Source organism: Poecilia mexicana, unplaced genomic scaffold (genome assembly GCF_051168715.1).
Source record: "Poecilia mexicana isolate PSO_F unplaced genomic scaffold, ASM5116871v1 scaffold_13, whole genome shotgun sequence".
NCBI lineage: Eukaryota > Metazoa > Chordata > Actinopteri > Cyprinodontiformes > Poeciliidae > Poecilia > Poecilia mexicana.
The window spans coordinates 28,900,464-28,914,644 of NW_028263382.1; the positions used below are offsets into that span (position 1 = coordinate 28,900,464).

The window sequence follows — 14,181 nt, forward strand, 5'->3', positions numbered from 1 at the left end:
TTGTTTGTTGTTGGCGTCGTCTTTGTCTCTGGCTGAGGAGCAAACCTGCACGCATAGAGGCGACCTGGAGGATGCCCAGCTGATAAAGAAAGGAGACATTATGTTGGGAGGAGTCTTCTCGTTCCACAGCAGCTGGAGGAACAGTCAAGATGATTATGAACAAAAACCTCGGCAACTGCAATGCACCAGGTGAATCACGACGCTACGCTGGTATAAAAGTGACTCGGTTATCTTGCATGTTGTTGAAATGAAGATCAAATTGGTTATGATTTCACATGTTTTTCTTCAAAGCTTAAATTTCAGAGACTTCCAGTTTGCTCAAGCCATGCTTTTTGCCATTGAGGAAATTAACAACAGTTCAGATCTACTGCCGGGAGTTACTCTGGGCTACAAAATGTACGATGCCTGCGGTTTCATTGCCAGAAGTGTAAAAGTTGCGCTGACCTTGCTCAACGGTAATGACATTGAGGCTCTACCTGCAGATGCATGTACAAGACCTGCACAGGTTCAGGTGATAATGGGAGAAACGTCTTCCTCTCCCAGTGCAGCCATTGCCACTGCTGTTGGACCCTTTCATATCCCAATGGTGGGTGAAAATGTCCATGTAGTTTGTTGAGCATTTTCTTTTACAAAACAATTTGTTAAAATAAAAAGCAGTATTGTTTTTTTCTTCATCAGATCAGCCATTTTTCCACATGTGCTTGTCTCAGTGATAAAACCAAGTACCCCTCATTTCTCAGAACAATACCCAGTGACTATTACCAGAGCAGAGCTCTGGCCCATCTGGTCAAACACTTGGGTTGGACTTGGATCGGAGCTGTTAGATCCAACGATGACTACGGAAACAACGGCATGGCGACGTTCACAGACACTGCAGAGCAGCTGGGCATCTGTCTGGAGTATTCTGTATCGTTCTTTAGAACTGATCCACCTGATAAAATACATAAGATAATTGAGGTTATTAAGTCATCCAACTCAAAGGTTGTTGTTGCCTTCCTCTCTCACATGGACTTGGATGTGTTGCTAAATGAGTTTTCTGTGAACAATCTGACTGGCTACCAGTGGGTGGGAACCGAAGGCTGGATGTTTGATTCTCAGATTGCGGCGATGGATAAAAATCGTATTCTGGATGGAGCTATAGGCCTTTCCATCCCCAAAGCGCATGTCAGTGGCCTCAGAGAGTTCATGTTTAACGTTAAGCCGCTGAATTCATCAAATAGTGAGTTATTTACACAGCTTTGGGAGGCGTTGTTCAGCTGTCAGTTCAAGCAATCAAACTCGGCAGAGATTCAGAAGAAATGCACCGGAGAGGAAGATATAACTACAGTGGAAAACAGCTTCACTGACATGTCACTCATGCCAATATTTTACAACGTCTATAAAGGGGTTTATGCAGTGGCTCACGCTCTGCACGAAATACTCAACTGCAATAAAACATGTGACATCAATGTACAGCTAGATCCGTACACAGTAAGTTTAATAATATGATGTCTACAGAACATTTTTTTACTCAAAGCTCGGCCCTTTGCCACATTTATTATTAGTCATGATTCATCTTGTGTTAGATTTTACAGCACTTACAAAGGATTCACTTTAAAACAAAGGAAGGAGACGAGGTTTATTTTAACGAGAATGGAGATCCGCCAGCGAAATATGAGATTATAAACTGGCAGCGGAGTGAAGATGGCATATTGAACTTTGCAGCCGTTGGTCTTTATGACGCGTCATTGCCAGCGGATAAACAGCTGAATGTGAAAATTGGTTCAATAGTTTGGGCTAAAAACTCACTCCAGGTAAGTTGCCACATTATTTAATTCTGGTATGATTTCAAATAGTTGAAAAAGTCACCACAATCTGTGTTATTTCTGTCTTTGGACTGTATTTTTACGCAGTTGCCAGTTTCAGTTTGCAGTGAGAAGTGTCCGCCAGGAACACAAAAAGTCCTCCAGAAGGGACGACCTGTTTGCTGTTTTGACTGCATAAGATGTGCAGAGGGAGAAATAAGCAACAGCACAGGTTAGTTAGTATTTATATATCTATGTGTCCATATTTTTCATGTCTATCATTGCTTTATTTAAGTATTGGTCATTGATCACATATATCCTACTGCATCAAATCTAAATTTCAGTGGATACAAATATTAAACAGTTATAAGATCAAGACCAGTTCACTTAGCTCAACATCTGTTTTGCTGTGATTTCACAGATTCTGTCACCTGTGTGCGGTGCCCTCTTGAATCCTGGTCAAATGAAAATCGAACTGCCTGCATAAAGAAGGAGGCAGAGTTTCTTTCATATAAAGAAATTATGGGATCACTGCTCACTGCGGCTTCTTTGTTTGGAACATGCGTGACTGTCGCTGTCGCAGTCATTTTTATTAAATACAGAAAAACTCCTCTTGTGAGAGCAAACAACTCTGAGCTGAGCTTCCTGCTGCTCTTCTCCTTAAAGCTGTGTTTCCTCTGCTCTCTGACGTTCATCGGCCAGCCGTCTGAATGGTCCTGCATGCTGCGGCACACGGCCTTCGGCATCACCTTCGTCCTCTGCATCTCCTGTGTTCTTGGGAAAACCATAGTGGTTCTAATGGCGTTTAAAGCCACACTTCCAGGGAGAAACGTGATGAAATGGTTTGGGCCTACGCAGCAGAGAGTCAGTGTTCTGGGGTTTACTCTGATACAAGTGATCATCTGTATCCTCTGGTTAAGCATCTCTCCACCTTTTCCATCTAAGAACTTTAAAGAATTTAAAGACAAAATCATCCTGGAGTGTTCGTTGGGTTCTGCTGTGGGTTTCTGGGCTGTGCTCGGGTACATAGGACTTCTCGCCATGTTGTGTTTCATTTGTGCTTTTCTTGCTCGTAAACTGCCTGATAATTTTAACGAAGCCAAATTCATCACCTTCAGCATGCTGATATTCTGCGCTGTCTGGATCACTTTCATCCCAGCGTACGTCAGCTCTCCTGGGAAGTTCAGTGTTGCTGTAGAAATCTTTGCTATCCTGGCCTCCAGTTTTGGATTATTATTTTGTATCTTTATTCCAAAATGCTATATCATGTTATTGAAACCAGAAAAAAACACCAAAAAGAACATGATGGGAAAAGGTGCCCCAAAATAATTTTTTAAACCAGTCATGTGTTGGCGAGGGCAGGTTTGTTGAGTTCATAAGACATCAAACAAACACTCCCATCACGTGAGAGCCAGCTCTGCAACTTTTTGTTCCTTTAGCTGCTCAGCTCTCACTCTCAGTGGCTCCAACCTCCTCTCAGCAGAGCTTTGTTTTGGAGAGTGTTCTCAAAAACAGGACAAATACTAACTCAGATGAGGAACCAAATAATAGTTGGGACAATAGATTTTTTTGAAATCCAACCTGCACTGAGGACGTAGTTTGGCTATAGAGTTTGGTTCTGTCTCTACTATGGTTCTATTCAGTGGGTTTGCTTGGAGTGCTTTGGTTATTTGTTTGTTTTTTTTTTTTTGTTAAATAAAAACTAAAGATTTGATAAAATATTTCACAAAAAGCATTCCTATTTTACAAATCAAGCTAAAACTTCTTTGGGAGCTGTACCAAAAGAGCTGAAAAAGGCCTTTTGATCAGGAATACATAATACATAGAATAAAGTTAATGGATGCATGGTTTTCAAGCTGTTTTACAAATAAAAATCTGAAAAGTGTTGAATGTATTTGCTTTTTTCTAATTTCACTTGGAATGTTTCTAAATAAAATTGAGTCCAGTCGAATCAATTGCATGCAGAAGTCACTTCAGTAGTAAACTGTGAAGATTTCAGAGGTACGTTCATGTTCAGTGGTGAATAAACATCTGCTGGGACAAAGCTGTGATCAGGCCAAAAGCAGGTTCTGAGACAATAATCCAATCTTCTAACATGTCATAAAGTGCCACTTGATTTCATTGTACTATTGATGTTTGCTTTTATATTTTCCCAGCTTAACTCTTCTATATGTTGTAGACGGTTCTGTCACTTTCCAGCTTACACATTCCACCTAAACCGTAGTTTCCTGTCTGAAACTACGGTAAAGGAAAGGCTGAGAGGGGTGTGCTGTGGTGGCACAGGGGCAAAGGGCAAAGCACAACGCACATATGGAGGCCTCAGTCCTCAACACGGATGTCACAGGTTCAATTCCTGGCCTGGTGACCCTTGCCGCATGTCTTCCCCCTCTTTCGTTACCCACTTTCCTGTCAAATAACTATCAATTAAAGGCCACTAGAGCCAATAAAACCTTTAAAAACAGCTGAGAAAGTCATTCAAATCCTATTCAATAAAAAGAAAGTAAGAATATTAGACTTACACTATGTTGTAAGTAAAATTTTTTCATGTTATATAAACGGCATTAAAAATGTGCAAATATTGCTGTAGAACTCTTACAGCAAAAGAAGCTGCTGTAAAGTGTTTCTGTACCTTTGGACATGTTTATTTGGGTTTTCCCTTTTCCTCACCCCAACCTGTGGGTTAGACAAACCATTAACGTTTTGTCATCGAAGCTCATGCAAGTTCACAGCGTATAAATATTCAGGTGAGGGTTTCCAGCTCGTTTCTTTGTGTCGGGATGGCGTCCGCACAGACATGGCCACGGCAAAGGTGGACCGTTTTTTATTGGCTGATAGTGGCGTCCTCTTCTCATGCAGAGGAACCAGCCTGCACACAAATAGGGGACCTGGAGGACGCACAGCTCATTAGGAATGGGGACATAATGTTGGGAGGAATCTTCTCTTTCCACAGCAGCTGGAAAAACAGCCAAGATAACTATGAACAAAGCCCTCTGAGACTGCAATGCACCAGGTGAATTACAAAGCTAATTCGGTAAAGATCATTCGTTCTTTTGACTGATTTTGTTTGTATATTTTATTGGGTTTTTTTTTAATGTCAACTTAAAGACTAAATTGGTCCTATTTTCATTATTCAAAACTGTGTTTAAGCTTAAATTTCAGAGACTTCCAGTTTGCTCAAGCCATGCTTTTTGCCATTGAGGAAATTAACAACAGTTCAGATCTACTGCCGGGAGTTACTCTGGGCTACAAAATGTACGATACCTGTGGCTCCATTGCCAGAAGTGTAAGAGTTGCCTTGTCCTTGCTCAATAGTAATGACATTGAGGCTTTACCTGCAGAGGCATGTACAAGACCTGCACAGGTTCAGGTGATAATGGGAGAAACATCTTCCTCCCCTACAGCAGCCATAGCGACTGCGATAGGACCCTTTCATATCCCAATGGTGGGTGAAAAAAAGATAAAAATTCAAGTAAAAAAAGTATATCTTTGTTTAGCAATTATTTTAAAATGTTTGTCTTTTTTTAATAGATCAGCCACTTTGCCACATGTGCTTGTCTCAGTGATAAAACCAAGTACCCGTCATTTCTGAGAACAATACCCAGCGACTATTACCAGAGCAGAGCTCTGGCCCAACTGGTCAAGTATTTTGGTTGGACTTGGATCGGTGCCGTCAGAACTAACGACGACTACGGAAACAACGGCATGGCGACGTTCATAGCGACCGCGCAGCAGCTGGGTGTATGTGTGGAGTACTCCATATCGTTCTTTAGAACTGATCCACTGGAGAAAATACAAAAAATAATTGAGATTATTAAGACATCTACCTCAAAGGTCATTGTTACTTTCCTTTCCAACATGGACTGGGATGTGCTGTTGCATGAATTTTCTAGGAACAATCTGACTGGCTACCAGTGGGTGGGAACCGAAGGCTGGATTTCCGATTCTCAAATTGCGGCAATGGATAAAAGTCATATTCTGGATGGAGCTATAGGGCTCTCCATCCCTAAAACGCACGTGAGCGGAATCAAAAAGTTCATGTTTAACGTTAAGCCGCTGAATTCATCAAACAGTGTCTTATTTAGGGAGTTCTGGGAGGCGTTGTTCAGCTGTAAGTTCAATCAGTCAAACTCTGGGGAGATTCAGAAAAAATGCACCGGAGAGGAAGATCTCACCGGAGTAGAAAACAGTTTCACTGACATGTCACTCATGCCAATATTTTACAATGTCTATAAAGGGGTTTATGCAGTGGCTCACGCTCTGCATGAAATACTCAACTGCAATAAAACATGTGACAAGAACGTCCAGCTAAATCCGTACACAGTAAGTTTACCTGGTGTTTTGACTCGTCTTAGTAGAACATGATACCAAAAAATACATTTCTAAAGAACATTTCCTAATCACAGGTCGGCTTCTGCTTTGCTTCATCTTCACAGTAGTTTTTGTTCTTTTAGGTTTTACAGCAACTACAAAAGATCCACTTCAAAACAAAGGAAGGAGACTTTGTCTACTTCAACGACAATGGAGACCCACCAGCAAAATACGAAATAATAAACTGGCAGCCGAGAGAAAACGACACAGTTGAATTTGTCGGTGTTGGAATATATGATGCGTCTTTACCCGAAGATAGACAACTGAGTGTGAAGAACATGTCTTTAATCTGGGCTAAAAACTCACTACAGGTAACCAGCTAACAGCGTAAAAAAACCACATTCATTCCAGCATGTTTCATTTGTCACCATGTTGCATCAGAAGTAAAGTTTGAAATCATATATTTACATGTTTATGTGTGTTTTGCTTTTGCAGGTCCCTGTGTCAGTTTGCAGTGAGAAGTGTCCTCACGGCACACATAAGGTCCTCCAGAAAGGAAAACCTGTCTGCTGTTACGACTGCGTGCGATGTGCAGAAGGAGAAATGAGCAACGCCACAGGTTCAGTGTCACTCAAACAAATTAAATTACTCTGACTTGCATATCACCAGCTCACATTACTATGGCTGTAATTTGACTCGACAAATATAAATCCATCCATTTTCTTTACACCCTTGTCCCTTAGTGGGGTCGGCTGGGGTGCTGGTGTCTATCTCCAGCTAACGTTCCGGGCGAGAGGCGAGGTTCACCCTGGACAGGTCACCAGTCTGTCGCAGGGGAACACAGAGACACACAACCATGCATACACACACATTCACACCTAGGGGCAATTTGGAGAGGCCAATTAACCTGACAGTCATGTTTTTGAACTGTGGGAGGAAACCGGAGTACCCAGAGAGAACCCACACATGCACAGGGAGAACATGCAAACTCCATGCAGAAAGACCGGGGCCGGGAATCAAACCCAGAACCTTCTTGCTGCAAGGCAACAGCTCTACCAACTGCGTCACTGTGCAGCCCGACGAATATAAATGATTCATTAATAGTGTAAAAATAATAATAATAATTTGAATCTCTTATTCTTTGACTGGTTTCAGAGACCCAGTCAGATAATTAACCAAAATCACTGCCATTCATGAGCAGGAAAACAACACACTTCCTTATATAATCTGAATCATCAATGATGTTCAGAAAACTGTGGTCTCTCCAATCAGAAACACACTTGTGTTGTTGCAGGTCAGCATTGTTACGTTACTCCAAGACATGGCGACTGGATACTAGAAATCTGGTACATTATTCTGACAACATGGTGCTTAAAATGTGCATAGATACATCATTTACAGGTGACTCGGCATGTAGAGCTGCAGTCTTCAGTGAACTCTGTATTAAACGTAAGCACTTTGCAAGAGCGAAAGGCAAATATTAGCATGTTTACTCTATTTTCACGTGACTGGGTGAGCTTGTAAAATAAGCTGGGAATAGATCACATGACAAGGAAAGTCCAAGATCTGCTGGAGTCTCTCTTTTCACAATTAATGTCATTTTAACAGCATTCCAATTTGTTAGATTAACAGTTTATAAAACCAGGTAGAGCATTTGTTGAGTTTCGTCTCCCCAAAATGACATATCCCAAGGAAATAATACGCTTTAATATTATTTTTTTTGCAGATTCTATCTCCTGTTTGAAATGCTTCCCAGAGTTCTGGTCAAATGAGGGAAGAGATGCCTGCATAAAGAAAGAGGAGCTGTTCCTTTCATATGAGGAAATTATGGGGGCGTTACTAACAACAGCTTCCTTATTTGGAACCTGCATGACTGCTCTTGTTGCAGCCATTTTCTTCAGACATCGCAAAACTCCTCTTGTGAGGGCAAACAACTCTGAGCTGAGCTTCCTGCTGCTCTTCTCCCTGACCCTGTGTTTCCTCTGCTCTCTGACGTTCATCGGCCAGCCGTCTGACTGGTCCTGCATGCTGCGGCACACGGCCTTCGGCATCACCTTCGTCCTCTGCATCTCCTGCGTTCTGGGCAAAACCATAGTGGTTCTAATGGCCTTCAAAGCTTCGCTTCCAGGGAGAAATATCACAAAATGGTTTGGGCCTACACAGCAGAGAGTCAGTGTTCTGGGTTTTACTCTGATACAGGTTATCATCTGCATCATCTGGTTAACAATGGCTCCTCCACTTCCAATCAAGAACTTTAAGGAATTCAAAGATAAAATTGTTCTGGAGTGTGATTTAGGCTCCACCATTGGTTTCTGGTCTGTGCTTGGATATATAGGTCTCCTTGCCATGTTGTGTTTTCTTTTTGCTTTTCTGGCTCGAAAGTTACCGGATAATTTCAACGAAGCTAAACTGATCACCTTCAGCATGCTGATATTCTGCGCTGTCTGGATCACTTTCATCCCAGCGTACGTCAGCTCTCCTGGGAAGTTCAGTGTCGCTGTGGAAATATTTGCTATTCTGGCCTCCAGTTTTGGACTGCTGATTTGTATTTTCATACCAAAATGCTACATCATTTTACTAAAACCGGAGAAAAATACAAAGAAAAACATGATGGGGAAAGGGACAAGAAAAACATAAAAAGGGGTTGTTTTTTTCACAAACCCACAGCAAAAAACAAATAAATAAAAAAGCCAAATGCAGTAAGGTAGTGATTTTCTAATAGCAAAATAAATGTAAAACCTCATCCAGTTTGGACTAAAGCAGATCACTTTATTAGGCCCAGAACTGAAAAATAAATTCCTTAACTTCTTGCAAAAATAAATAACTATGTCAGAGTAAAGAAGTTGTTAAAATAATAAAGCGGTTGTAAAATATTGAATTTAGCGATACCTTCCTATTATGACACTGAGGTGGGGCTGCTTAGAAACCGATGTGCATATATTTTTGCTTGGTGATGTATTTTTGTCTTCTTTTATAATCACAATAATACCAAATATAAACTCCAAACATGAAAAGCCAACAACTTGTAAGTAAAAAAACAATAAAGCATTTAATCAACGATTCTGAATGAATACACAAAAATCTTGTCAAGTGCTGTGATATGACTTTAGGGTTTACAGGACGTCCGTTGGTCCCTCTCTGCTGCTGCTGGAACCCTAAAGCCAGCAGGTTGATTTTCAGTCAACTGCATGTCATTACTGCCAGCCACATTAGCATTAGTTTGGTGTGGACTCCTTCAGATAGCTTACTCTATTAATTTTTCTTTTATGACACTTAAGAGAAAACACACAAGTGTGTGTCCTATTCTAGATGAGATCAACAGCAGCCTCTGACTGACATAAACGTCATCCATCTTTAAACACCCGGTAATGAAGAGTACAAACGCATACATATGGTACACCTCATGCAGACAACTGGTTTTCCTCAATGCCACTCCCATATACTGTTGTTATATAATTGTTTTAGTAGTATTTGTATAGCAGAGTTACAGTTAAACCCTGGATTATTCCTATCCTTGACAATTTTACCAACATGTTTCTTTGGCCTGGAAGTAATATTAAATCCTGACCTAAATCATCAATGATGAATGATGGATCGTCAAAGTACCAGTGGAAATGTGCAAAAACTTCTGAATATAAGAAGGGTTTCATTGCTTTGATTATTAAAACAGTTATAAATACTTGTTACCATGCCCTTTTCCAAATTGATGTAAGTAGATAGAAATTATTTCTTAAAGAATACCCCCTTTAGATTGTATTATCTTTTAAAAGACAATAACACACTTCTTGGTTGAAAGTGGTATGAATAAAATTGAGCTGAACTGTAAGAGAGAAGTTTATTAGGTGTTTTATTTTGTACAGAGTTTGCACGACATGGAATTAAAATAAAATAAATAAAAATTTAGCATGTCTTACTGGTCTGTTGCTGCCTCTGGAGATTGAGTTAAACTTTGACAAACACACCCCCATAATGTATAAAACCCTGACATGATGAGCAGATCTGACATCCAGCAGAGAGGAACCATGCTGCTGTTCAGGTTGCTCCTAATCTCTGCACTAACAAAACCAGGAAGGACTGGATGTCGCCTGCTAGGAGGAACACAACAGCCTGAATTAGCACAGGATGGAGATCTCATCATCGGAGGCATTTTTTCATTTCGCACAGGCCAGGATTATTTTACCGACACTTTTCAGTCAATTCCAGGCTTCAGAAAATGCAACAAGTAAGGCTAGGCTCGTATTTCAGTTCACATTAATTGAATAATTACCTTATTACTGTGTTTTTAAATGATTCATGGCATCATGTATGTTTTATTTTACATGTAGATTTCAAATTGTGTTGTATGTTTCCAGTTTCAACTTCAGAGAATTCAAATTTGCCCAAACGATGATCTTTGCTGTAAATCAGATCAACAAAAGTCCTGAAATGCTTCCCGGTGTGACGCTTGGTTACAAGATCTACGACAACTGTGGGACGATGGACATACTGAGGGCTGCGTTGGCGCTGGTGAGCGGGCTCCAAGAGGACCCTGGTGACGTCGGCTGCCCGGACACGGAGGCGGTGCGGGTCATTCTAGGTCATTCAGGATCAAGTCCAACCATTGCATTTTCACAGATAGTTGGAAGGTTTCACATACCTGTGGTAAGCTACAGACGAGAGGTCAGCAAACTACCAGTGAAGTGTTGAGGTTTTCTCTTAGTATTCGGATTGGTGAGTGAGTTTCTATAATTATCTCTTGAATGTTAATGTGAGGTGTTTTGTTGTCCTGTTATAGATCAGCCATTTTGCAACTTGTGCCTGCCTGAGCAATAGGAGAGAGCATCCAACTTTTTTCAGAACTATTCCCAGCGACTACTACCAAAGCAAAGCTCTGGCAAAGCTGGTCCGGCATTTTGGGTGGACGTGGGTTGGGGCCGTAGCTGTGGACAATGAATATGGCTCGGATGGGATTGCGGCATTCATCCAAGCTGCAGAAGATTACGGAGTCTGCGTAGAGTACTCTGAAGCGTTTTCGTCTTCTGACCCACCCCACGTTGTGCAGAGAATAACAGAAACCATTAAGCAGTCCACTTCAAAGGTCATCGTGGCTTTTATGTCTCACAGGGAAATTAAAATACTCACTTCCGAGTTGCACAAGCAGAACATCACGGGACTGCAGTGGATCGGCAGTGATGCGTGGATAACAGATCCGTCCCTCGCAGACGGCGAAGGACACAGCGTCCTGCTAGGGTCGCTTGGTTTCACTGTGCCCAAAGCTAAAATCCCCGGACTAGAAGAGCACTTGAGGCAGCTCCACCCTTCGCAGTTCCCCAACAGCCAGTTTGTCAAAGATTTCTGGGAAGAAGCGTTTGATTGTTCTCTAAATGATACCGTGAACTCAGAAAGACGGCCCTGCAGCGGCATTGAGAGCCTGCAGACTGTTGAATCCCAGTTCACCGATGTGTCTGAGCTCAGATTTACCAACAATGTCTACAAGTCCGTTTTTGCAGTCGCTCATGCACTTGACCTGATGATTAAATGTGGCGGTGACGAAGCACCCTGGTCCAGCAGGAGCTGTTTCGACCCCAAACACATACAGCCATGGCAGGTGAGAAACTCAGAGTTTATTGTTAAATAGGGATGTCTATGGTTTGATTTGAATTCATGTCTCTTGCAGATTTTGCAAAGTCTCCACAGAGTAAATTTCACCACTGTGAATGGGCAGAGAGTTTATTTCGACAGAAATGGAGACTCGCCAGCAAGATATGAACTTGTAAATTTACAAATTACAACAAGAGGGATCATGGAAGGAGAAACTGTTGGCATTTATGATGCGTCTTTCCCAGATGACCAACAGTTCATCATGAACAACATCTCTGTGGTCTGGGCAAATGGTTTGTTAGAGGTAAGGAGTTGTTTTTTGTTGTTGTTTCAAACAGTTTCATAGGACATGATCGCTTTTTTGTGAAATACAATATAATGTTGCGATTATCTTTGTGTCAAGGCACCTGTATCAGAGTGCAGTAAGAAATGTCTCCCTGGAACTTATAAGCTCCTCCAGAAAGGAAAGCCAATCTGCTGCCATGACTGCATACCTTGTCCAGCAGGCGAAATTACAAATTTAACCGGTAATCTTACAGTGTACAGATTCAGTCTTTTGATTCAAGCATTCACTAAATGTTTCCCTCCCCCACCCTTTGTTTCACAGAATCATTGCAGTGTTTTAAATGCCCTCCAGAGTTCTGGTCAAATAACCAGAGAGACTCCTGCGTCCCAAAGCCAGTTGAGTTTCTGTCGTACAGTGAAATCCTCGGGATGGTGTTGGCGATGTGTTCGCTTCTTGGAATCTTTCTGACTACGATCGCCACGCTGATCTTCTTCACCCACAAAGAGACTCCGATAGTACGAGCCAACAACTCAGAGCTGAGCTTCCTGCTGCTCGTCTCCTTGACTCTCTGCTTCCTCTCCTCTCTGACCTTCATCGGCCGCCCCACCGAGTGGTCCTGCATGCTGCGGCATACAGCGTTCGGCATGACCTTTGTCCTCTGCATTGCCTGTGTTCTCGGGAAAACCATAGTGGTTTTGATAGCCTTCAGGGCTACACGTCCAGGCAGCAACGTGATGAAATGGTTTGGAGCAGCACAGCAGAGACTCAGCGTGTTAGCCTTCACGCTCATACAAGTTTTGATATGCCTACTTTGGTTAACTACAAGTCCTCCGTTCCCCTTCATGAACTTTGTGCTGTTTGAGGACAGAATCGTTTTGCAGTGCGATCTCGGTTCAGCCATCGGCTTCTATGCTGTCTTAGGGTACATAGGGTTTTTGGCCGTTTTATGTTTTGTGCTTGCGTTTTTGGCTCGAAAGCTGCCTGATAACTTTAACGAAGCTAAGTTTATTACCTTTAGCATGCTGATATTCACCTCAGTCTGGATTACATTTATCCCAGCATACGTCAGCTCTCCCGGTAAGCTAAGCGACGCTGTGGAAATATTTGCCATTCTTGCCTCTGCTTATGGAGTCCTGTTTTGCATTTTTCTGCCAAAATGCTGGATAATATTGTTCAGACCTGAACAGAATACCAAGAAACACATTATGGGAAAGACTGTCAAAATCCAATATTAACAGGTTCTTACTGACAAATGTGTTGAGTCCTCATGGTAATAAAATTGTAACATAAAGCTGTGACTGTACTGGTGTCTGTTTAATGGAAATGCTTGTTTTTTTTATACTAGTTATAAAAAAGTTGAAATAATTATATCAAATGGCTGTGAAACAAATAACACAGAGGTTGTTTTTTAAAATTAGAATCATGTAAAAAAAGGACGAAACACTTGGAAAATATAATAAAAATATCTGTTGTACTTTTAATAAAAGAAAAGAAAATCAATAAAAAAAGATATATATCCTTCCCCACAGTGGAGAAATGTAGGTACCATAGCAGCAAATTGGAAGGCAATGTAGATTTACACAAAGATAAAAATCATATAAAAAGATAAGAACTATGTAAAAACAGAATTAAGAATAATATACTCTAGTAAGGGCAAAATTACAACATAAAACTCTGTAAGGTCATTAAAAACATGCCGTAGTCTGGTCCAAAGAAACGGGCAAGTGAGTAGGATAATATCATTTCATAATACTTTAATATATTAATTTAAAGTAACACAGACTTGTAGTGAGAAAGCATTTTTTACTTTAAAATGTGTACTTTTCACAATCTAAAATATTCTGCAATAATCGAAATTGTCTTTATTGTAACTGGGTAAAAAGGGAAACATGGACAAGAACATGTTTCTGCTACATGTCATCTGTGATTGGCCTTTTTTGAGCCTTTTCATTTCAACTCTTTTATCCCACCTACGTACTTCCTCAGTCAGGACTTTGCCTCGCTTTGGCCGAAGTCTGACAAATTTACATTTTGTTTAAACTTCCTGTTGACACTGAAGATAAGAGGAAGAAACTCAAATTTTATACTGACGATGCCAGATGTGCTGTGATGTGAAATTAAATGAATATTAGTTATTTTAATATTTCAGACTCAGGTTACGGCATTCACTTGAACAATAAATCACTTGTTCCATTCAGTACTTGCCTAATTTGAAAGATTAAG

The 14,181-nt window shown here is 41.1% G+C and overlaps 3 protein-coding genes across 3 annotated transcripts; all 3 read left to right on the forward strand.

The window, feature by feature from the left end:
- The first annotated feature begins 291 nt into the window (after positions 1-291).
- LOC106905696 (extracellular calcium-sensing receptor-like) lies at positions 292-3,113 on the forward strand. The gene is made up of 5 exons (XM_014970649.2): positions 292-586; positions 679-1,470; positions 1,566-1,793; positions 1,893-2,016; positions 2,206-3,113. Exons 1-5 carry the CDS (start codon positions 326-328, stop codon positions 3,111-3,113), a joined length of 2,313 nt encoding a protein of 770 aa, XP_014826135.2. The 5' UTR covers positions 292-325.
- Positions 3,114-4,561: 1,448 nt separating this feature from the next.
- LOC106905698 (extracellular calcium-sensing receptor-like) lies at positions 4,562-8,969 on the forward strand. The gene is made up of 7 exons (XM_088012141.1): positions 4,562-4,593; positions 4,932-5,226; positions 5,313-5,815; positions 5,855-6,104; positions 6,236-6,463; positions 6,588-6,711; positions 7,819-8,969. The coding sequence occupies exons 1-7, from the start codon at positions 4,562-4,564 to the stop codon at positions 8,727-8,729; spliced, it is 2,343 nt and encodes a 780-aa protein (XP_087868267.1). The 3' UTR covers positions 8,730-8,969.
- Positions 8,970-10,057: 1,088 nt separating this feature from the next.
- LOC106905690 (extracellular calcium-sensing receptor-like) lies at positions 10,058-13,249 on the forward strand. The gene is made up of 6 exons (XM_014970643.2): positions 10,058-10,314; positions 10,445-10,733; positions 10,867-11,679; positions 11,749-11,976; positions 12,076-12,199; positions 12,280-13,249. The coding sequence occupies exons 1-6, from the start codon at positions 10,079-10,081 to the stop codon at positions 13,191-13,193; spliced, it is 2,604 nt and encodes an 867-aa protein (XP_014826129.2). The 5' UTR covers positions 10,058-10,078; the 3' UTR covers positions 13,194-13,249.
- The last annotated feature ends 932 nt before the right edge of the window (positions 13,250-14,181 follow it).

Excerpts from the sequence above, each read along its gene's own strand:
- LOC106905696 (XM_014970649.2), top strand. The coding sequence starts at position 326 with ATGCTTTTTGCCATTGAGGAAATTAACAACAGTTCAGATCTACTGCCG. Across the intron at positions 1,471-1,565 it reads TACAGCTAGATCCGTACACA|ATTTTACAGCACTTACAAAG; the intron begins GTAAGTTTAATA and ends ATCTTGTGTTAG. Across the intron at positions 2,017-2,205 it reads AGAAATAAGCAACAGCACAG|ATTCTGTCACCTGTGTGCGG; the intron begins GTTAGTTAGTAT and ends GTGATTTCACAG.
- LOC106905698 (XM_088012141.1), top strand. The coding sequence starts at position 4,562 with ATGGCGTCCGCACAGACATGGCCACGGCAAAG. Across the intron at positions 5,227-5,312 it reads GACCCTTTCATATCCCAATG|ATCAGCCACTTTGCCACATG; the intron begins GTGGGTGAAAAA and ends TTTTTTTAATAG. Across the intron at positions 6,105-6,235 it reads TCCAGCTAAATCCGTACACA|GTTTTACAGCAACTACAAAA; the intron begins GTAAGTTTACCT and ends TTGTTCTTTTAG.
- LOC106905690 (XM_014970643.2), top strand. The coding sequence starts at position 10,079 with ATGATGAGCAGATCTGACATCCAGCAGAGAGGAACCATGCTGCTGTTC. Across the intron at positions 10,734-10,866 it reads GAAGGTTTCACATACCTGTG|ATCAGCCATTTTGCAACTTG; the intron begins GTAAGCTACAGA and ends GTCCTGTTATAG. Across the intron at positions 11,680-11,748 it reads AACACATACAGCCATGGCAG|ATTTTGCAAAGTCTCCACAG; the intron begins GTGAGAAACTCA and ends TGTCTCTTGCAG.